The 23,964-nt window shown below is 40.3% G+C and overlaps 2 protein-coding genes across 3 annotated transcripts in view; both read left to right on the forward strand.

Moving 5' to 3' along the window:
* The window catches only part of LOC105922322 (trimethylguanosine synthase), a 351,997-nt gene that overhangs the window by 243,381 nt on the left and 84,652 nt on the right, over positions 1-23,964 (forward strand). The gene's annotated exons all lie outside the window — the stretch shown is intronic.
* The window catches only part of rfwd3 (ring finger and WD repeat domain 3), a 77,924-nt gene that overhangs the window by 44,271 nt on the left and 9,689 nt on the right, over positions 1-23,964 (forward strand). Inside the window, exons 2-6 of one of the 2 annotated variants that reach the window (XM_036134305.1) lie at positions 918-2,577; positions 3,155-3,305; positions 11,774-11,950; positions 12,084-12,298; positions 22,394-22,608. In XM_036134305.1, the coding sequence (XP_035990198.1) occupies positions 918-2,577; positions 3,155-3,305; positions 11,774-11,950; positions 12,084-12,298; positions 22,394-22,608 (2,418 nt within the window). The remainder of the gene's footprint in view (positions 1-917; positions 2,578-3,154; positions 3,306-11,773; positions 11,951-12,083; positions 12,299-22,393; positions 22,609-23,964) is intronic. The other variant, XM_036134306.1, reaches the window with a different exon arrangement.

The raw sequence follows: 23,964 nt of genomic DNA on the forward strand, positions 1-23,964 counted from the left end.
ACTACAAATTACTACTTTTGTTCCGTTTTGAAGTAGAAGGTATGTAACGTCCCTCCAGTAGCTCTTCTGGTGCTGGTGTTTACTCGTTATCCAGCTTAATAAGCATGACACGTTAGTGTTAGCTCGTTAAAAACAGTAACGTTACGTTACGTTATAGGCTAAAGCATATAACGTATAACGTTATAGTTAGCAAGACAAAAGACAGGTTTTTATTCCCTTGCCTTTTTTTTGGCCCATTAATATTTCAATCTGTAAATTCTCACCCAGGCTACATTTATTTGATCTAAATTACAGTAAAAACAGCAATACTGAGATATATTGAAATAGAAAACGATTATTTTAATTTGTAATATTTATTTTAAATTACATTTTTAAAAAATGTTTAAAAATGTATTATTTTCTTCTTATATATATATATATATATATATATATATATATATATATATATATATATATATATATATATATATATATATATATATATATATATATATATATAAAGAGTTCAGATGCAAAAGCCTCTAAGTACCATTTGAAATTTTCTTCTAAAATGATAATTTTTATCAATTTTGTATTTTTAAGTTCAGTAATTTCACTTAAATGGCAATGAAGATTACCTATTAATTGTCATTTAAGTGTATTTACTGAAATTAAATATACAAGCTTAATAAAAATGGTCATTTTAGAAGAAAATTTCAAATGGCACTTAGAGGCTTTTGCATCTGAACTCTTCATATATATATGTGTGTATATAATTCATTACATTTATATAGCGCTTTTCTTGGCACTCAAAGCACTTATTTAAATGTAATGAATTATTAATTGCCTTTACACAACAAGTAGCTAAAACAACAAGTAAGTATGTATTAAAGTAATTTGTGCTATTACACATACTAATACTATCTTTTTGATTCCAGAAAAAAACAGCAAACCATGAGGGCTTCTTGATGGGAAATGCTTCATGTACACCACAGCAAGCTGCTGTCTTGACAGATAGTATCTTCAACACGCTTGTCACTGACATGAGGCCGCTGTCGATGGTTGAAGATGAGGGCTTCACTAAAATGATCCACACCTTGAACCCTGGTTACACTCTGCCCTCCAGGACCCACTTTACAAAGCTCATGGAGAGAAAATATGAAGAAACATTCAAGAAAGCGAAGACTGCAATAAACACCAACAACAGCAAACTTGCTCTCACCACTGATGTTTGGACAAGTGTAGCAACTGAAGCCTACCTTGGTGTCACATGCCACTACATCACAGATGACTGGGACATGCAGTCAATCTCCCTCACCACCATGCCACTGCAGGACAGACATACTGCATCTAACATTGCAGAGTGGTTGGAGCAGGTAGTAGACAGATTTGAAATTCCTCCAAGCAAAATCATTGCCATAGTCCATGACAATGGTGCTAACATTGTTGCTGCGGCAAATATCCTGGAGGAGAAGCATGGGTGGTCCTCTGTCCGTTGCACTGGCCATACTTTGCAACTTGTGATCAACGCTGCGTTGAAGAATCCAAGCATTGAAAAAGCTGTTGGGGCTGCAAGATGTCTGGTAGAACATTTTAAGAAAGGTGAGCTAGCCTGCAGTAAGCTCAGAGAGAAACAACAACAAATGAACACACCTGAGCACAGCCTTGTCCAAGACGTAAGCACCAGGTGGAATAGCACATTCTACATGATAAGCCGACTGCTTGAGCAAAGGTGGCCTGTAACAGCAACACTGTCTGACAGCTCTGTCACACAGAGAGGCAAAAGGTACCTAGATCTGAAACCAGACCAGTGGAGTCTGCTGGAAGAGCTTTCAACAGTCCTCAAGGCTTTTGAATGTGCCACTGTGTTCATGAGTGGACAGAAATATGCAACAATATCTACAATACCTCCACTTGTGAAGGGGCTGTTGAAGTCCACCCAGAGTGCTGTCTACGAGTCAGCCCCGCTGCGGGCTTTTCAACTCACTGCTGTGCAGCAGTTGCAGGAGAGATGGAAAAGGGAGACTACTTTCTCAGATAGCGCACCAAACACAGTGATTCTTGCGATGGTCCTTGTTCAGTTTCCTAAACCTTGGGTCAAGTTTCTTTCACCTGATGAAGTCCTACGTGTTCAAACTAAAGTGCAAACAATGGTACTTGAAGAGAGAAGGAAGATGGATGTGCAGCAGCATGGCAGTTGCAGTGTTACCTCCACCGATACTACAGCTACTGAATCAACGCCTCAAGCCACTCTACTTGACTCACTCCTTGGTTCTGATGGTGAAGAAGATGATAGAGCAGGCCAAGCTGAGGATGTCCACACTCAAGTGAGGAAAGAAGTTCTTACATACCTTGAAGAAAAAAGCCTTGCCAAGGAAGAAAACCCATTACTGTGGTGGAAGGCTAACAATGAAAGATATCCCATGTTGGCCAGGCTAGCCAAGTCTTTTCTATGCATCCCTGCCACCTCAACACCATCTGAACGGCTGTTTTCTGCAGCAGGAAACATAGCCTCCAAGAAAAGAGCCAGCCTGAGCCAGGAGCATGTGGACATGCTAACATTTTTGCATTGCAATGCAAAATGTCTGAACAAAGAGAGTAAGAGTGAGTGAGTGTGTGTGTGAGAGAGAGAGAGAGTTTGTGAGTCTGAGTGTAGTAGTGTAGCAGATAAGTTCAGACGTTCAAACAAATGCGGTTATGTTTTCAGATTTGTACTTTTTTTAATTTGTTATAAATTATTTATTGTTCCTAAGACAGCTCAAGTGCCTTTAAACAAAAATCTAAATCTTTTTGTGCACTTTAAAAAAGCCTATATATTTAATTTGGCAGATGTAAAGTACACCTGAGATGTGTATATGTTTTTTGTTAGTCCATTTTTTTTTTTTTACTTTAACAGCTCAGGGATGTTCAAGGAGCAATCTGTTTGTGCACTTTCTAAATATGTTTTGCACTGTCAGTTATATTTTTCAATAAAGGGTTGAAAATTAATGCTTTTTATTATTTAATTTTTTATCCGATTCATCGATATCTGCAGAAACCCTGCAAGTAGAGAAATCCTACATTTCATAAGTGGTTAGTCCTGCTTTTTTCACTATAGGTTGCCATGCAAAACATGGATAGAGCTGAGGAGTGAATGCAACTCACCTGAAGAAACCTTTCTCCTTTGTCTGTTCAGGTTGTGGAGTGAAGAAGGTGAATTTGATGAACATGAAAGCTAGTCAGTATGTTCCAATCCACAGCAAACAAATAAGAGGTATGTCCTTTAGCAGAGAGAACAACAGCCTACTGCTATCTGCTGCGCTGGACAACACCATTAAACTGACCAGGTATAAACGTATATGAACATGACAGGCTGTCATTGTGTTGGTGTACAAATAAGTTTCCAAAGCTTACATAAAGGTTACAGATGCTTTAGATCACACTGATATATATTTACCTTAAAGATATCATTGGTAATCTTGTTAAGAAACAGTTTTCGTTATACTTGCTAGCTGCCCAACATTACCAACTATAGCTTTAAATTAAATTCTTCTGAATGAGATGCAAAGCACGAACAATGAATATAAAACTACAACCGTTTGAAACCTTCTTAACAGCTTTACCAAAATTCACAAATGTTTAGTGACATAATTATGCAATAACTAACTGCAGCCTGAAAGGGATTTTGAAAAAAGATGCTTTACATAACAGAGTAAACTAGATGGCCACAGAATGTTAATCTACTGAAATTAAAAAGCATCATTAAAATGTAAATGAAATGTTATTATGGTTACATCGGTTTTTGTTTTACTCTGTGAAGAAGTAAACTCTGGACATCACTTTCAACAATAATAGTAATAATAATAATACATTTTATTTAAAAGTGCCTTTCAAAGCACTCAAAAGCACTTTACAAATTAAGATTAAAATCACCAAAAATAAAACAAATAAAACATCATCAATAAAAGTTTAAATCAGAGAATAAATATTCTTGAAGAGGTGTGCTTTGGGTCTGGATTTAAACAGATGTAGTGTGTCAATATTACGGATGTATGATGGGAGAGAATTCCAGAGTTTGGGAGCAGAGCGAGAGAAGGCTCCCAGAGGCACTGAGGTGACAAAAGAGAACAGAGATATACATTGAAGAGGAAGATTTGAGGGAACAGTGGGAGGCGGTGACATGAAGGAAATCAGATAAGTAAGGAATCTGATTGTGTATGATCTTAGATGTAAACAGAAGAATCTTGAATCGAATTGGAGCCAGTAAAGTTGAATTTAAAAAAGGGGTGAAGAAAAAACCTCCACCAGAACCAGGCTCAGTGTGAACGGTTATATGCCTCGACCCACTGGAGGTTAGAGAAGACAGAGCAGAGACACAAAAAAGAGACAAAGAGGCACACATTGAGCCAGGAATCCTTTCTATGTCATATGGTAATATCGGATGATCTGTCTTCCCCTGGTGATGTCACAGCTAACAGAACGCCAGACAAGGTGTACCTTCTATGAAGAGAAAAACGACAGGGAACAAAAAATTAACAGCTGAAATAATCACAAACAATGCAAATTGGAGAACAGTAGGAGAACTCAGCACAGTGAGAAAAATAGACCCTGATGTCCTCCAGCAGCCTAAGCCTATAACATCATAACTAGAGATAGCTCAGGGTAACCTAAGTCATTCTAACTATATGCTTTGTCAAAAAGGAAAGTTTTAAGCCTAGTTTTAAAAGTAGAGAGGGTCTCTGCCTCACGGACCAGAATTTGGAGTTGGTTCCACAGGAGAGGAGCCTGAAAACTAAAGGGCTTGCCGCCCATTCTACTTTTATAGACTGAAGGAATCGCCAGTAGACCTGCAGTCTGAGAGCGAAGTGCTCCGTTAGGAACATATGGGGTAATCAAAGTTTTGATATATGATGGAGCATGATTATTAAAGGCTTTATTCTTGCTAAGGAGAATTTAAAATTATATTGCTGATTTAACAGGAAGCCAATGAAGGGAAGCCAAACTGGGAGAAATATGATCATCAGAAGTCTTGCTGCAGCATTTTGGATGAGCTAAAGGCTATTCACAAATTAGACCAACATGGATAGAATAATGATAATTTGTAGTGTTTTTCATTGCCTGGATGTGAATCTGATAATTCATATTGTGCCTTTTATAATCAACTACAATATTTTCTTATCAAGCGAGCTCTGCATAGGGTCCAATGTAATTCACACAGCGCGGTGGGAGACTCGTTTTGAGGAAACTACGGTTGTAGCTCACTGTCTGCCTTGCTGTGGTTGCGGAGAGGTGTCTGTTTTGTAGAATAAATCATCCGCCGATGAGTTATTGATCTGGAAAAGCCAAATCTGAAACCACAGAAAAACATTTCAGATCCCAAATGTACAGCGTTCTAATTCTTCCATTCTATTAGCAGCTTCCCTTTAGAGGTCGGACACTGAACGTCTGCCTGCTGAGTTTGACATTACTAAACAATGCTTTAGTGCGGGGAAAAGCCATGTAGATTTGACCGATGCAGTAAAATGCTAACCAACCAATGAGCAGAACTTGAGCCCTTAAGAAACAACCTCTCCTCATTTGCATAATGAGGCAGAAATGCATACAAAAATGTAAAAAGGACAGGCAGAAATGTAAAAAGAACAGGCAGAAATAAATAGCATCACAGAAATATATAGGATAAAAAAATACAAAGGAAGAATAAAATAGACAAAAATATTATAACATGCACATAAATAAATACTTAAAAAAGCAAGTAATTAATAAATAAAATTGAAAAGTATAACGGACAATAAAGAAATAAGGTAATTATTACAAAGGAGAATAAATAAAGAAGCTAATTAAAAAAGATATATACATTTGTGTCTTACTGTATAATTTCATTTCTACCTACATTTATTAGTTTATTGTATTTTTGGTGGCATGCTTTATTTATTGAGCTTTTATTTATTTATGTATTTATTTTTAAATATGGAAGGCTTGGTCCTCTATAATCAACACGCCCTCTCTTCGCAGTCAACGCAAAATTCACTGGTTCATCTTTATTTACAAGACCCTTCTTGGCCGCTCACCACCTTATTTAGGTCACCTGCTGCAGCCAAAGCCTGTTACATACAACACCTGGTCATCACTTAACTACGTATACCCAAAACCAACACTACCCTTGGTCTTGCTTCTCTTCAATCTGCTGCCCCTCGTGACTGGAACACTCTGCAAAATATTCTTAAACTGGATATACTAATTTCAATTTCATCCTTTAAAACTATTATATCATCCTTGTTCACAGACACTTGCAGTTGCTTCTCTACATAGTAATTTTTGGGTTGTCTGTTGTGTTATAAATGATATTTTATGTATGCATTACTAATGTATTGTGTTTATTTTAGCCCTACTTCCTTTTGGGTGGTTACTCCACTTGTCAGGCCGCCGTTGTTCATAATGAACTTAAATAACTTGTTCTTAATGACTTCCCTGTAAAAATAAAGATACAGTCCTGCTCACAATTATTGGCACCCCTTCATGTTTTGCCTAGCTGAGTGAATATCTTCAGAAATAAATGGAAATGTTCAAAACTTATATCAGCAGGATCTTTCAATTTGAGATCCAAAATAATTTAACAAAGATGGTTACCATTTCAACACAAGTATTTTAATTCCGAAGGACAAAACAGAAAACCAGCATGTGCACTAATATTGACACCCCTCCCTAATACTTGGTTGCACAGCCTTTGGCAGCAATGACAGCCTCCAAACGTTTCTTATATTCATCTATAAACTTCTTGCACTTCTCGGGTGGCATTTTCTCCCACTCTTCTTTTGCAATATGCTCAAACTCTTGTACATTTGCAGGGTTCCTTTCTCCAATGGCAGATTTCAGCTCTACCCAAAAATGTTCAATTGGATTGAGATTAGCACTCATTGCTGGCCATTTTAAAACAGTAAATATTTTTCCCTTTCAACCATGCCTGCGTTCTTTAGGAGGTGTGCTTTGGGTCATTATCTTGCTGGTAGACCCAGGATCTTTGCCTCAAACCAAGTTTTCTTACACTGGGCAAGACATTTCGCTCTAGAATTTCTTAATAATCTTCTGATTTTATGATGCCTGTGATACGGTCAAGGCCTCCAGTACCAGATGCCGCAAAGCAGCCCCATAGCATTATGGATCCTTCACCATGCTTGATTGTTGGTATGGTGTTCTTTTCTTTGAAGGCTTCATTGCGCCGTCTGTAAACATATTGTTGGTGTGAATTACTGAAAAGCTCCACTTTTGTTTCATCTGTCCATAAAATGTTGTCCCAGAAGGCTTGAGCTTTGTCCAGGTTCTCTTTTGTGAAAATCAAGCATTCTTTTTTATGTCTTTTCTGTAGCAATGGGGTCTTCCTTGTCCTCCGCCCATAAAGCCCCACTTTGTTTAGTGTGCTGCATATGGTACTTGCTGGAACAATCACACCAGACTGCTCCAGGTTGGTCTTTAGGTCTTTAGATGTTTGACGAGGTGTTTTTTCCTCCGTTCGCACCAACTGCCGAAGACTTCTGTCATCAATTTTTCTCGTCCCCACACGTCCAGGGAGGTTCTTGACAGTTCCATGCCTGGAAAACTTCTTAATAACATGACGCACCGTTAAAACAGGGATACCAAGGTCTTTGGAGATGGCTTTTTACCCTTTGGAGTTCTTGTGCTTACAAATGATAGCATTTCTGGTGTCCTCAGACAGCTCCTTTGTCTTTACCATTGTCAGACGTTGATGATGGATTAACATGTGCCTTTTAAAGCACCAACATGATCATTCATTGGTTAATTCATGTCATGTGGAGGCAGTTCATCACAAGTGATCTTTATTTGTGATTTGCAACAGGTAAGCCGAATTGGGTTTTGATACTGATTTGCAGCAAAGGGTGCCAATACCATTGACATGGTAAACATTGTTTTCTTTGTTTTCCTCATAATGATTATCTTTTTAAATGTTTTTTATCATTTGCTGTTTTGCATCAAGCACAAGCTATCAGCAGTAAAATGTTGTTTCACTTGATGAATTTCCTTGAGGAAATATTCCTTAATATGTACTTAAACTTCAGGGGTGCCAATAATGGTGAGCAGCACTGCATAATAATAATTAAAAAAGACATCAGTGCATTCGATACTGTTAATCACTCCATCCTGTCAGAGTGCCTGGAAAACTGCATCGGCCTTTCTGGTACAGCACTCAACCAGTTTAAATCCTACTTAAAGAACAGGGACTTTTTTGTGTCAATAGGTAACTTTACATTAGAGACGACAAAAATCACGTGAGGTTCACCAAGGTTTGTTCCCCTCCTGTTCAATATCTACATGCTTTCTTAAGCTCAGATCTAAAAAAAAAAAAACATCCTCAGTCACCATAACTTTGAAGACCACACACAGCTCACCATGTCACTGGGTGGCGACAAACTCGTCCAAGCATTGAATAAATGCTCAGAAGAAATCAGTGCACAGATGTGCCAAAATTTCTTCAGTTGAATAAAAAAACTTAAGTAATTAATTTTGGACCAATAGAGGAGCCATAAAAAGTTGGTGCACAACTTCAGTTGCTTCATCTAGTTACCACTGATCAGGCCTGAAATCTGGGTGTAGTAATGGACTCCAAAATGCTGCAGCAAGTTCTGATGAAAATCAACAAGAGGGATCATATTTCTCCAATTTTAGCTTCCCTTCATTGGCTTCATGTTAAATCAAGAATAGATGTTAAAATTCTTCTTTTAACGTATAAAGCCCTTAATAATCAAGCTCCATCATATATCAGAGCTCTGATTACCCCGTATGTTCCTAACAGAGCACTTCGCTCTCAGACTGCAGATCTGCTGGTGGTTCCTAGAGTCTCTAAAAGTAGAATGGGAGGCAGATCCTTTAGTTATCAGGCTCCTCTCCTGTGGAACCAACTCCCATTTTTGGTCTGTGAGGCAGACACCGTGTCTACTTTTAAGACTAATCTTAAAACTTTCCTTTCTGACAAAGCTTATAGTTAGAGTGGCTCATGTTACCCCGAGCTACCTCTATAGTTATATGCTGCTATAGGCTTAGGCTACTGGAGGACATCAGGGCCTATTTCTCTCACTCTACTGAGTTCTACTGTTCTCTAGTTTTGCATTGCTTGTCGTCATTTCAGCTTTTAACTTTTTGTTCTCTCTCTTTTTTTCTTCATAGTAGGTACACCTGGTCTGACGTTCTGTTAGCTGTGACATCATCCAGGAAAGACAGATCACCCGCTATTACCATTTAATGTAGAACAGATTCCTGGATCAGTGTGTGCTTCTGTGCTTTTTGTCTCTCTTTCTGTGTCTCTGCTCTGTCTTCTGTAACCCCCAGTCGGTCGAGGTAGATGACCGTTCATACTGAGCCTGGTTCTGCTGGAGGTTTTTCTTCCCGTTAATGGGGAGTTTTTCTTTCTGCTGTCGCTTCATGCTTGCTCAGTATGAAGGATTGCTGCAAAGCCATGAACAATGCAGACGATTCTCCCTGTGGCTCTACGCTTCTCCAGGAGTGAATGCTGCTTGTCGGGACTTTTATGCAATCAACTGGGTTCCCTTATATAGGAAATTTTTTGACCAATCTGTATAATCTGACCCAATCTGTATAATATGATTGAATTTGACTTTGTAAAGTGCCTTCAGATGACATGTTTCATGAATTGGCGCTGTATAAATAAAATTTAATTGAATTGAACTCTGACCTGAACCCCTATAAACATCTAAACACATTTACGAAGTCAGCCTTCTATCACCTGAGGAACATTTCCAGGATTAAAGGACTAATGTCTCAGCATGTTATGGAAAAACAAATCCATGCGTTCATCTTTAGTCGAATTAATTACTGCAAAGGTGTTATCACAGGTCTCCCAAAAAAGTCAATCAGACAACTGCAGTTGATCTAGAATGCTGATGCCCACATCCTCACTAAAATTAAGAAAGTAGAGCACATCACCCCAGTTCTAAAGTCCTTACACTGTCTTGCTGTATCTCAGAGAATAAACTTTAAATTACTTCTGTTAGTCTATAAATCACTGAATAGCTGAACACCTATATACATCTGACTTGTCAGTGTAACAACCCTCCAGACCACTAAGGTATTCTGGCTCCAGTCTGCTCTGCATACCCAGAATCAGCACTAAACAAGGAGAAGCAGCATTTAGTTTCATGCTCCATTTATCTGGAACAAAGTCACTGAGGACTGCACAAGTGCTGAAACCCTGAGTTCCTTTAAATGAAGGTTAAAAACCTATTTGTTTAGAGCTGCCTTTAAATGTCATTGTTGAAGTTTGTTGTCAATTTTGTCTTATATTATTTCTGACCTGCTGTTACTATTCCAATGCAATGTGCTTGCCTTTGCAACGTCCTTTTTTTCTGTATTGCTTTATTTCCTTTGTTTTTTGTTTCATTAGTGTACCCCCCCCCCCCCCCCCCCCTTCAGCGTCCCCACCGTGTTGACACACCCACCCCAAAAACATAAATAAATAAATCTGTTGCAGTTACAACAACACAACTATCACAACACAGGTTATGGAAAAAATTAGAACATAATTTTAAATAAATTGAAATAACGTTACAAACAACATCTACAACAGAATCCTAAGGATTTTCAGGTGCATCTGTGGCTCAGCCTGGAGCCAGAGAAAGAGAGGCCACACCTCCACAATCTGAAAAGTCTCTGAAGCAGACACACTCCAGGTGGATTTACGGACTAAACTCTGATAACCTACCTGGATGTATGCTCACTTTATTTCGTGTACCAGCTTCTAAATCTGAATCTGATTAACAAACAGTGCAAAAAACAAACACGAAGACGTTTAATTTGTGTCTGACGAGCAAGCGAGAGAAAAAGAGACAGACACTTAGGTAGAGCAGCACAGAGTAACAATAACAGAGCGCTCCATAAAGCTGTTATTAATCAGACAAATAAAAAGTTATTTCCTGATTGTACCACAGCAGGTAAACACACCTCAGCTCCCCGCAGCTCCACCGCCGGTATCTGGTTTCCCTGTTCCGGTCTGAATATGCACTAAAACTGCCCCTTTTAAAATGAACTGCAGCTGTCTGTATCACAATGAAAAGTATTGCAGCTCTTTGCATAGTCAATAAATCCATCTTCCACTAATTTAAATTTTCTGATTCCTGCTCGTTGTCTTTTCCCAGATCCGTTGCAATTCCCTTGTCTGTTGCCTCCGATTCCTGAATATCTTGGTTCCTCTCCTCCTTCATCACTAACATTGACCTTAGATGTCTCACCTGCATGACAGTTTCCCTGATTTCAGCCAATTGAGCATATTTCCGAGAATGAATGAAGTAGAGGCCACAAGCTTGGTGTGCATATACAGCACAATGCGTAGAAGAAGATAACTTCCTCTATATTTCATCTTAAAATGAAGCGTAGAAGAAGACTTTTTCTAAATAGATTTTCGTGTGAATACATTTTATTTATTAATTTACAGTTTTTGATTAAATTTTTTACATTGGAAATCTTAATTTACACGTTTTTATGGTGTGGGGAAAAACACCATAAGACCGCCATTACATTTTTCACCTTGCGCACCTAGCGGCAGCTTGCGCAACCCTGGGGGTGCGTGCACCACACTTTGGGAATCCCTGATGTACAGCACTTTGAATTGTTTTATTAATGTAAAGTGCTTTATAAACGTGCCTTGCATTTCCTTGAAAAATAGTTTTTTTCAATTTTTTCATTTTCAAATTCCCACCCCCAACAAACTTACTAACCCAAATTTAGTTCCATACTAAATTTTATGAAATATTATTTGGCTTGTCTTTGATCAGAAATACTTGTTTTGCAGTTTGCTTACCAACACAGTGGTTCAGACCTATAAAACGGACAAACCAGTATGGAGTTGCTGCTGGTCTTTGGATAATAGTAACTATGTCTACGCTGGTCTAAGCAATGGCTCTGTGCTTGTTTATGACACCAGAGATACCAGCAAGCACATTCATGGGTTGGAACCTCTTCGCTCCAGGTAAAATCTCTTTAAAAGGAGTATTGCTAGTCTTTCTCCAGTTGACGTATCACCAGAATTTTGCATCTGGACATTAGGACACAACTTCTTGTCTTTTATTAGGTCTTACATTTGTGAACTCTGATGTTTCTAGGTGCCCAGTAGCATCTTTGTGCTATGTCCCGCGGATGGCATCTAGTTCTTTCCCATGTGGTGGACTAATTGCTGGCTCACTAGAGGGTGCTTGTTTCTGGGAGCAGATGAATGAGACCACCTACAGACCTCATATTCTGCCTCTAGAAAGTGGTGGCTGCACAGACATTCATGTGGAGACTGAGAGCCGACACTGTCTGGTCACATACCGGCCCGGTAAGACCCTGTTTTTACATTCTAATCATTAGACAGTGGTGATAGAACAGTTATTTTTTATGAAAAGGCAAGTATAGACAGTCTACAGTCAGACAAATAAAACAGGCTAAGTCTCTTTATAAAGGCGTTGTTTTGTTATAGTTATGGACTAGTCCAAAATCTGTGTAGGGTTATAGAATGAGCACGGATTACAGTTTATATCCAATAGGGCTTTTCTCAAATGATGTCACATTTACCAGGAGACAGCTCTTGTTTGTGAGCTGTTAAGACATGCAGAGTACAAACTAGAATGGCTACAACTGCAATACCATTGTTTTGGTATTGCAGAGGACCACGTCCCGGGAGCTTCATTTCAACACTCTTCAATTGAGGAACACAGTATAGGTGGGCTGGTGTCTATCTCCAGCTGTCAATGGGTGAGAGGCACCAGTCTATTGCAGGGCAACACAGAGACAAACAGGACAAGCACCCATTCACGCACACACTCACACCTAAGAAGAATCTAGAGAGGCCAATTAACCTAACAGTCATGTTTTTGGACTGTGTGAGGAAGCCGGAGTACCCGGAGAGAACATGCAAACTCCATGCAGAAAGACCCAGGGTGGGACTTTGGTCAGTTTCCATATTAAAGTCGTCTCGTTTAAAAGCTTGTATCCAACATTGACATTTCTTGGCCTTCCTTCAGGGTTTAGGAAACTGAATGGGGTGGGGGTGGGACTTCATATGCTCATGATCATCATATAAGTTACTCTGGCAGATACCAACGCAGCTGTGTTTTTTCCTTACCATGTCTCTTGAGGCAATATTTAGGACAGATCTGTTCACTATTTGACGCGTACAAGTAAAGTTTTTAAGCTTTACCTCTCAACATTAATCTGAATCAAAAATGGCCATGGCATACAAAGCTGTTCTAAATTTAGCCATTTGATGTCATTTGAGAAAAGCTAATTGATTATAGCGCCAATTCAAAACAAATGTCACCTGAAGGGAATTTACCATAAAATGTAATTCTATCTAATGTTGACAGATTTCAAGTCAATAACAGACATTCCACGTTGATCTCGTTTATCAAACAGTGCTGTCAAGTTCTATCTGTTATTCAAATTGGTGAAAAAGCTTTCTATCTAAGGAATTTTAGTGGATTTCATTGAGGATCTAGTTTTACTGGATATTTAACACGGTTAATTTAGTTTCTGAGTTAATTAAAAATTTACCTTTGCACAATGTACAGCAATCAGTTTTAACTAGTGGTAATATCTAGCCTCGTGAGACCATCCTGATCTCGCGAGCTTTCAAGGTTTCACTTGCAGATCAGTCTGGCTACTCTCCGTTAAAGAAAATTTGGAGCCGTTCACCAAACGAACGTCCAATCAGCGTTGGCTTTGAGGCGGGTTGAGGTGTGACGCAACGAGATGCGCGACAGTTCAGTCTAAAGAACATGGCGGCTTCAGCCGATGAAACTAGCGTTTGCGTGGCTATCAAGCAAGTTTTATTGGAATTGCAGAGTATTTCTTTGCTGAGCTAACAAGCCTTTACCTGCAGCAGCAAGAGTAGCTTGGCTTGTGGTTGTGTTTTCGTCGTCGCTCTGTTACAAGCGACGACGGAGCATGTTGACGAGTACGTCATATGCTTCGTTGATCTGATTGGTTTATTTGGCCCGTCTATCACCAACATAGGCCAATCAGCTAACCAGTATTTTCGCCCCTTCCCAAAATTACTTCAACGGAAGGTTTCCAGATGGATATGCGGAGCAAATCAATCTGGCGGCGTCAGGTTAGGTAATATCATGAGTTCATAGTGATTTTTTTTTTCTTCTTCTTTTTTCTTTAACTTTTCAATTTTCGAGTTTTGACTTGACGTCTGACCTAGGGAAACCATTATCTTTTTTAAGCTACCCATTTTAAACCATGTTTCAGCAGCTGGGATTGGTCTTACGCCAGTCCTACAGACCACTTAATGTTTGCTGCAATACTTTACAGCGATCCATCGCCTGGACTTGGCCGCTCTCTAGTGCCGTGGACAGGAGAGCTGAGGGTAGCTCTTCTAGTGAAGTATGGCCCAGATATACTTCCAGCTAAATCAATAGGGAGGTGAACTCTGACCAAGATTAATAACCTGCCATTCCCTAAGAAGTTATCACCTCTGATGGCATGAAAGTCAAATAAGGTTTTGCATTACAAATCTGATCAATCAACTGAATAATTCAACTTCACTAGAATAGCTACCCTCAGCTCTCCTGTCCTCCTCAGGTTAATACGTTATTGAATGTGCTTTGTTTGAATTGAGTTCATGTGTTGTTGTCTGACTTGAACTAAACCCCCTCCATTCTTCTTTATCTTGGGCTAAAGCTCAAACTAGCTAGGGTTCTAAAGACATCTGAATCGAGTTTTACCCTGCTTAGAGTTCCTGTGAGACCCTTTAGCAAGATAAGTAGGATAAGGCCGATATACTAACCACCTCCCTTCTAGGGCCACACCTTTTTCCAATAAACAAGTTAGGCAATCTAGTTGCCTGAGGTCACCTATTTCTTGTCCACCGCCCTAGTTAACGGTGGTTCCTACTCTTACACAACGGATCTTGTTATTGGATTCAAAAGTCCTGGTTACACTTTATTTGAAGGGGTGTACATAAGACTGATATTACACTGTCATAAACAAGACATAACACCTGTTATGAATATAAATGACTCTTTATGAATGTTTAGGACTGTTGTTATTGTCATTCAGTAAATTATGACACTATTAAAGCAAAGTTGGCATTGTTTAAAATGTCTTTGTTATGACAACTTGACATTAACAGAGACAAGGTTAAATTTAGGGCTTGATTTGGGATTAGGTTAAATTTAGGGCTTGATTTGGGATTGGGATTTGGTTAAATTAAGGGCTTGATTTGGGATTGGGATTTGGTTAAATTAAGGGTTTGACTTGGGGTTTTGTTAAGTTAAGGGCTTGTCATAATAAAGACATTTTAGACAATGATTATTATTATTATTTTAGTTCCCTCCCTGACAGTCTGGGATCATCTGTGCCGAGCAACCTCTTTCTCTCTGCCTTTATTCTCAAACTTCAAAAAAAGGGACAGGAGAGGTCAAAAGTTTACAACATGGGGGTTTGCACACAAAAAGGGGAGCAAGTTTGTGGGGGGTGTTGATCAGTCACCTGCGAGATGCACAGCTGGATGAGGCAAGACATTCCTTATCTGGGAGAACCATTTGTTCTCCCCTGTCTGAAGTTAAAAACAGAACACCCCTGAAGGCCAACTGTTAAAACAAACCAAATGCCTGTAACTTAGTAAAAATAAAATGATTACATTCACATTTCTCTAAAAGCTACATTTCTTTTTTTTCTCCCCCCCCCCTCCCCCAAGTGTCCTGTCTAGCAATGTGGCAATAGGAATTGATGTCTCAATGCCAGATAGAGCTCAACAGATTTTGCTTTTACAAGTGGAGCAAACAGCTTTCGCCATAGTGCTCCGCTTGATTTATGCTTGTAAATAGCTTTATTGTGATTCCTGCAGGGAGAAATTCAAATTATATAGACACTACAATGGGAGAGTAAAGGAAGAACAAGAAGAGAGAGAAAAAAAGAGAAGAGGTGAAAGAAAGAAGAGATAAAAGGGAGAGAGTGATAAAACGTTCTCCGTCTGCTCCATCACCTGGAAAGAGAGATGCAAAAAGAACAGCACAACCAACAGACATAAAGCAACAGATACAATCGAATAACACCTAGATGCCATTGCTAAATCATATGTATTATTATTTGAGCTCACATGTATAATGTGATACCTGAAAAAAGAAAGTGAAAGAACATAAATAAATAAATAAATTATAAGCTTTCTGTATATAAGTGAACATTTAATACCTGGGACCCAGCACCTTTGGGAGTTTGTGAGAGTGCACTAGTTTAGATGAAAATTATCCAGAAGGAAATAGCTCGATAGTGGTTGTGGAGAACCAAAGGCCCGCCTTCCCTGAGCACGGAGGCAGGAGTCAGGGGACCCATAACCCCGGACTCCCAAGGGGGCCCCTAAAGCAGGGGATCTGCAACCCCCCCCCCCCCCCAAGGAAAGAGGAGAGACGACCCCGAGGAAATCCCACCAGCCACTGCAATGCCGACGCCCCCAAGAGCAGCGGAGACGAGCCCATGGGCTCCGCCGGCAGCCAGCCCCGCTGAAGTGGTCCCGGCCATGGGCCCTGAGGGCCAGAGGCCCCAGGGGCGCCCCGCCCCCGCGGCCAGGCCCCGCGAAGCAGCCGCCGGGAGTGGGCCGGCGCACGCCCGGGAACCCGCCCCAAACCCGAGGCCCACCAATGCGCCAGAGGGCCAAGCCACCCGCCAGCGCAGCCCCATACCATGGCCTACAGTGTGCGTTGTGAAAATGTTTGGAGTGAAAGTGTCTAAGATGCATGATAAAATTGGGGAGAGGGGCGTCACCAGAAAGTGGCAACCTCCAGTAACGCCCCCTCCCCAAGGATCTACATGTGTGGTGGCTTGATGGAGCAGGCAGAGGGAGGAGGCCGGGGATGGGGAGCAAAGGACTGGGAAGCCATCCCAGGGAGCCAGCTCCCCTACTGACTCCAATAGGTACCCCCGCTCCCCGAAAGCCACACCCAGAGAAGGGGGCCTCGCCAGCGGCACCACCGTAGCCTGGGGGCCAGGGGGAGGCCGCAGGGCCCGCCAGCCAACCACCCACCAGGACCAACACCTCAACCCCCCAGCCCACCCACCAAGCCTACTGGCTTTACCCCCCCCCCCCAAAAAAAAAAGTAAATAAATAAATAAATAAATAAGAGGGGGGGACCCTGGCCAGCCAGCCTGCATGAGCCATCCTAAACCCCACCCCCTAAGCGAAACCTGCACCGGGAGAACCCCCGAGGTCCCGCCGGGGCCCCTGCCTGAGGGCGGCGTGCCCCAGGGACCCCAGGCCCCCAGACCCACCCCGGCCCCACCCAGCGGCAGCACAGCTACCAGGTAAGAAACCCACGTCCGTCACCACGCATCTCCCCAAGAGCGCCGCAAGCGGTTGCTGTAGGCTGCCCGTAGACCTCCCAAGCCCTTCCCAGATGGGGGCAACAGACCCTCGTGTCAGATCCACCAGGCGCCTCACTCCAAGTGCCCCCAGTGCCCCAGGAACCCCTCCATCCAGCCACTGTGCCCTGCAGGAAGCAACCCACCGCCCCCATTCCACTAAGTGATGGGGTTGATCAGAGGAGCCCAAAGAGACCAATCAGATGTGGATGCAGATACTGTCTCAAGATTAATATGATCCAACAAAAGATCTCTATACTGATTGATACTGAGATTTTCTTTACTTTTCCAATTCATGAGGATAGTTTTCTTTGCGATACATAATTCAGTGAAAACGATGTAAACTATAGGGTAGTTCACGCGTGACGTCAGCGCTACATCCGGGTCCCGCGGGTAGGCAAAGAACAGTACTGTTCTCGTCTACTACATGACAAAACGGGTGATTTAGAGCGTACTTTCACTTTGTTTATTTTTGGAATTTACAATGCCTACTACTTGTTGTGCTCCCGGTTGCACACAGAGGCATTCCAAATCGTCGGATGTACGTTTCTGTCGTTTACCGAAGGAGGAAGGACGAAGAAAGAAATGGATATTTTCAATGAAAAGGGCGCAGGCAGACACTCCCAATGGACTGGGGGAGCTATCATACTACGACAGAATTTGCAGTCTACATTTCATCTCCGGTAAATACAACTTAATTCTGCTCTAGTCATTGTTCTACCTAAATAGCGGCGGAGGGGAGGTGGCGATCGCTACACGGGCCGGAGAAGTGGCAGCAGCAGCCGCCGCCACTGTCTGAAGCAGCAGCGGCTGCTGCTTCTGCCGCTTCTCCGGCCCGTGTAGCGATCGCCACCTCCCCTCTATTTAGGTAGAACAATGACTAGAGCAGGGGTTTCCCGATATAAAATAATTGTAGCCGTCCAGTGGTTTCAGGGGCTTTCGTGCTCTCTCGTGTGTACTGCCTGGCGTGTTTACGGAACACTTGGCCAGCATTTCACAGACTCGCTCCATCCCTTCAGGATTTTGCTGTGTGGATCTGGCAATCTGAAACCATCAACCATAAACTTACTCTTAAAACGATCTTGTGATATGTTATCTAAAGAAGAAAAATACATGGAGAACTCGTCAGTTTCTCTGTTTGCGTCCGCCATTGTGTTCGCCTTTTGCCTACCAGTCCGGCGCGCATGCGCGAAAAACCCGCATCAAAACAATAGCAATGAACTACCCTATTTCTTTTTCCATAGGACTTTGCTCAAAATTACCGAGCAAGCAAACTGATGGGGAATGTGTAATTTTACAGCTCAGGCACTTTGATAAGTCCTTACATACCTGTGTCCAGAACCTCTGCACTGGTGTGCATAACCATAATTATATTCATGCATAGGTAATCATCCTGATAATTATATTCATGTGTTATCAGGATGATTGCCTATGCAGTGCGGACAGATATTAGATTGTGCCAAACCCATCTTGAATAATCTTTGTCCTGTGTAGTGTACTCTGTGAAGGATTTTGTATTATATTAGTTGTAAGTTGGTGTTTCTAGTCAATTTGAAAGTTCTTAGACATATCTGAGCCCAGAAGTTTTGTTCAAAGGTGACTGATAAATCCTTTTCCCATTTCATAATAGGAAGAGATATTGAATCATCTATTTTAGTCAGTGTCCTGTATGATTTAGACAGTAGTTTGGGGGGGGGGGTTAAATCTAGGAGCTCTATTATATTAGTTAGGATTTGTAAACCACCATTAATATGCTTATATTTATTTCTAATTATAGATTTAAGTTGTCCATATTCCAAGAATTTGTTTTTACTAATGCCATATTGCATATTTAGTTTAGCAAAATTGATGAACTCAGTTCCGTCAAGTAGATGTTCTAGATATTTAATACCTTTATTCTTCCAGTATGTAAAGTTTATCATTTTATTACTTTGTGGGATATCAGGGTTATTCCAGATAGGTGTACGACTGCATGGGATAAGGGATGACTTTGTCATTTTAAGGAACTCCCACCATGCTGTCAGAGTCAAACTAATGTTGATATTTTTGAAGCATGTATGCCGTTTTATATTTTAGCTGATAAACGGCAATTCTGAAATCATGATATTATTGCACATTTCCTGTTCTATATCTAACCAAGGCTCATATAGATGACTATTTTTTATCCATTTAGAGATGTATTGTAGCGTATTTGCTAAGTAATAGTTATGGAAGTTAGGCAAATCTAATCCTCCTCTGTCTTTAGTCTTCTGTATTGTCTTTAAGCTAATACGTGGGGGTTTATCTTTCCAAAGAAATTTAGAAATGGCAGAGTCTAGAGATTTAAACCAGTCAGATGATGGTTTATTGGGGATCATTGAAAATAAATAATTAATTCTGGGTAGGACCATCATTTTTATTGAAGCTACCCTACCCATAAGTGAGATTGGAAGCGATTTCCATCTTTTAAGGTCCTCTTCTATCCTGTTTAAAAGTGGGGCGTGGTTAAGTTTAAGTAAATCCATTAATTTAGACGATACAGTAATACCTAAATATTTAATATTTCCTGATTGCATTTGTAAATCTAGGGAGTTTTCGAGAGAGCAATTAATTGACAGTACCGTAGATTTAGACCAGTTTAAAGAGTAATCTGATACTTTAGAGAAAGATTCATGTATTCTAATTACTTGTGAAAGAGAATTATTTGAATGCTGGAGATAAAGTAATACATAATCCGCGTATAGACTAATCTTATGCTCTGTTTTCATGCATTTTATACCTTTTACAGCTTTTGTTTGTCTGATTGTTGTTGCTAGAGGTTCTATAAAGATGGCAAAAAGTGATGGAGAAAGAGGGCATCCTTGCCTGGTGCCCCTCTGTAGACAAAAACTGGAAGATATTTGATTATTTGTCCTGACACAGGCTGTTGGAGAACTGTAAACAATTTTGACCCAATTTATGAAAAAATTGCCAAAACCGAATTTATGAAGAGTAGCGAATAAAAATTTCCAGTTTACTCTATCAAATGCTTTTTCTGCGTCTAAAGACAATATATTGGTTTTAATGTTTTTACTGTAGGAATAATCAATTAAAGTAATTAAGTAACCTGCGTGTATTTGTGGATGACTGCCTTCCTCTGATGAAACCAGTTTGATCTGGATGTATTATGAGAGGAGTTACTTTGTCTAATCTTTTTGCAAAAGCTTTACAGATTATCTTAATATTAACATTAATTAAGGATATGGGATGATAACTGGTGGGCAACATAGGATCTTTGTCTGGCTTGAGCAAAAGGCTGATGGTGGCAGAATTCATATTAGCTGGAAATCTGCCTTTTTCCTGTATTTCCTGCAACATTCTGTGGAAAGTTGGGGCTAGAATATTCCAGAACTCTTTATAAAACTCAGTAGGGAATCCATCTGGACCTGGAGCCTTTTTATTAGGCATGCTTTTAAGAGCTTCCTGGGTTTCAACTGTTGTCAGCGGGGAGTCCAGTGTCATTCTTTGGTTATCTGATAATTTAGGAAGTGTAATTTTATCCAGAAATTGCTTGATATCCTTCTCTGATGGATTTATCTGTGGCGTGTATAAAGATTTGTAGAAATCGCGGAAGGTATTATTTATACACTCCGGTTCACTTACTGTATTACCAGTTGAATCTGTAACTAACAGCTGCATTTCTGATTTTGAACCCAACAAAAATGATGACAGATTTAAAAGTTGGTCCCTTAAAGGCCTCACATGCTATAATTAATTTCTTCACAAGGAGTCATTAAGAAGTTTAAGGCTTTACAAAATGAGCATTGTCTAGGAAAAGCTGACTTCTAAAGATACCTTCAAGTCAGACATCATTTTAAGCAAAATCTGAAACATTACTTGAGTGGCTGCAGCGTTGGATTTTTAGATGTGTTCCTATCATGTACAACGTAACAGTGATTTCCAGTGATTGTACAATGGATATCAGTTCACAAACAAGGGAGTACGGACTCAAGTAGAAGTGGGCGACTGAACTAAACAAACTTATCTGACCTGAATCCTGGGAAAACGTGTCAAATTCAGTGGACTTTCACAGCATCAAGTGCGTGGCGGGAGTTCTGTTGGAAGAACATTGTGAGGTTTTTCATCGCGCCGATCCAGAAAAGACATTTAGGCCGTGGAGATTCATGTTGGGGACTGTGCAGGACTGGAGGAGCCACACATGTGCACATCTTTTGGGGCTACCATAATATAAGACTTTTCTGGGAGCTATTACACAGTCACAGAACATGTTTTTGGAGATTCCTTTTAGATGTACCACTGTGTACATGGGTGATATACTACAGAAGACTAGAGAAGACAGAAAATTGTTTGGTCTTATGGCGGATAGTAAAAAATAGGTTATAACATGTACATGGAACCACCTACCATTGAAGAATGGCTTGCTATCGTGCATGAAATTTATATCATTGAAAAGATCACATTAAGTCCCATGATGTAAAAAGATACATTTTGTATAATTTGGTCAAAATTATCTAAGTATTTATTTCCAAAAGCTGATAGAGACACAGGTTAAACACTCAATGAAAGATACAAGTGGACTGTGTGCTGTCGCTTCATGTTTGCTCAGTATGAGAGATAGCTGCAAAGCCATGTACAATGCAGATGGCTCTCCCTGTGGCTCTACACTTCTCCAGGAGTGAATGCTGCTTGTTGGGACTTTGATGCAATCAACTGGGTTCCCTTATATAGGAAAGTTTTTGACCAATCTGTATAATCTGACCCAACCTGTATAATATTATTGAATTTGACTTTGTAAATTGCCTTGAGATGATATGTTTCATAAATTGGCGCTATATAAATAACATTTTATTAAATTGAATTGAACTACCTGGTGTAAACAGTATGTATGCTTATCCTGAAACTAAAAACATGTTATGGCTTTGTTGTTAATTCTCCATGTCCCCTCTCTTCCCCTATGGTCAAATCACTGCAGAACTATATTAAGTCCCGCTACTTTTCCAAACCTGGGTGCAGGCTGATGTGCTGTAGAACTGAGAGGTATTTGTCTGAAGCTTAAGGTATTGTTATTCAGTGAATATTGTCCATGCTACAGGACGCTCCCATCAGAATCTACGATGTGTCCTGATGGCACTGACTCGTGCCCCCCAGCAGGATTCGAGTCAGCTACCCGGCTGCTCCTGCTCCCCTGTGCAGACATTCTGTGCTGGCTCATCCTGCAAATTGCTCACTAAAAACACGGTCTTCAGGAATCCAGATGGACGTGGGTTGCTGGTCTGCGCTGGGGATGAGGCCTCCAACTCCACCATGGTAAGTTCTGTGGTTGTGCTTGCTCAATATTTTTTTTTTCTCATTCTGCTATTTTAAAAAATATTCTAATTTACTTAGGGTAAAGTCAACTTGGTAGAGCTGCATATCATTAGCGCAATTAACCCTTCTATTGAGGAGGGACACCTGTCAAAACAACAAGCCAAAGTTTTTTTTCATAAATTCCTTTGGAGAATTTAAAATTGCAGCGATATCAACTACATGAAATGGTTTATACAGTAATGTCATGGCACCTTTTAAATAAAATTTTGGATAACAAAAACTTCTAAATTAACAAGACAAAGGTTTTGTTAGTTTTTTTCACCTATCATTGATGCTTGTCATTGTTACTTCCCTCACTCCGACATTGAGGTAGGCCAGGGGAAAAACTGCTTGTTCTAACTGTACTGTTAAAACTCCAGAGTTAGTTTAAAATTTGGTCAAGTTCACACAAAAACTACAGTAAAATGTAAAAATACAGTTTCAGTTTTAACAAGTACTGCTATGACCAATGGCATTACATGAGTTTACTGCCTCATGCATTTACATATTATATTTGATCTCACTAAATGAGTGAACTAGGCAGAGGTGTCAAAAGTATTCAAGTAGAAGTACAGATTCTAGAGTTTAAAAATACTTCTGTAGAGGTTGAAGTGTCAACTCAAGCAAATGTAATTTCTGGTTATAATTAGTCAAGGTATCAATTCCTTGTTCCTGTGGACTGATGATTTGTATTTGTAGGGCTGTCAGTTTTAATGTGGTATTAACGCGTTAACTTTGTTAGACCATAACGGTGACATTTTTTGTGACGCGCTAATATTGTTTTTTTTTTTTTTCTCCAGAGCGCTCTGGACTGTTTTTTTTTTTTTTTTTTTTACGCTCGTGTTTTCTGTAGTTACAAGAATGCTAGAGGCTGTAGCAAAACAGACCCGCGTCCACTGTTGCTAAGTCCGCTTATTTCATGCGACTTTGGACTTCTTTTCTCTAAAGTCGCTGGAAAATTTTATGAGTTGCGGGTTGCAGTTTTTTTGGGCTTGTTTCTGAAAGTGAAATCGCTTATTTGGGCTCTAATGTAAGTTGCGTTGCCGCATTAGAGACACAGTGAGTATAACCATCTGAAATATCCCTCCACCTGATCATCTGCTGGAGCGCATCCTCCTCTAGACTGACATAGGAGCTGACGGGAGTAAAGGCAGAGGGAGCAACTCTGCCCGTATTTTCTGCAGTTTATGGTTGCAATAACTGCTGATAACTGCTGAAAGTAGATTTTGTGGTGCAGATCACCATTTCGAGCAGAGATTGGTTCTGAAGATGAGTTTTTACAAGCTGATAACATTGCAGAAACCCAACCCATAAACC

The sequence above is a fragment of the Fundulus heteroclitus genome, unplaced genomic scaffold (genome assembly GCF_011125445.2).
Source record: "Fundulus heteroclitus isolate FHET01 unplaced genomic scaffold, MU-UCD_Fhet_4.1 scaffold_79, whole genome shotgun sequence".
In the NCBI taxonomy this organism is placed as follows: Eukaryota; Metazoa; Chordata; class Actinopteri; order Cyprinodontiformes; family Fundulidae; genus Fundulus; species Fundulus heteroclitus.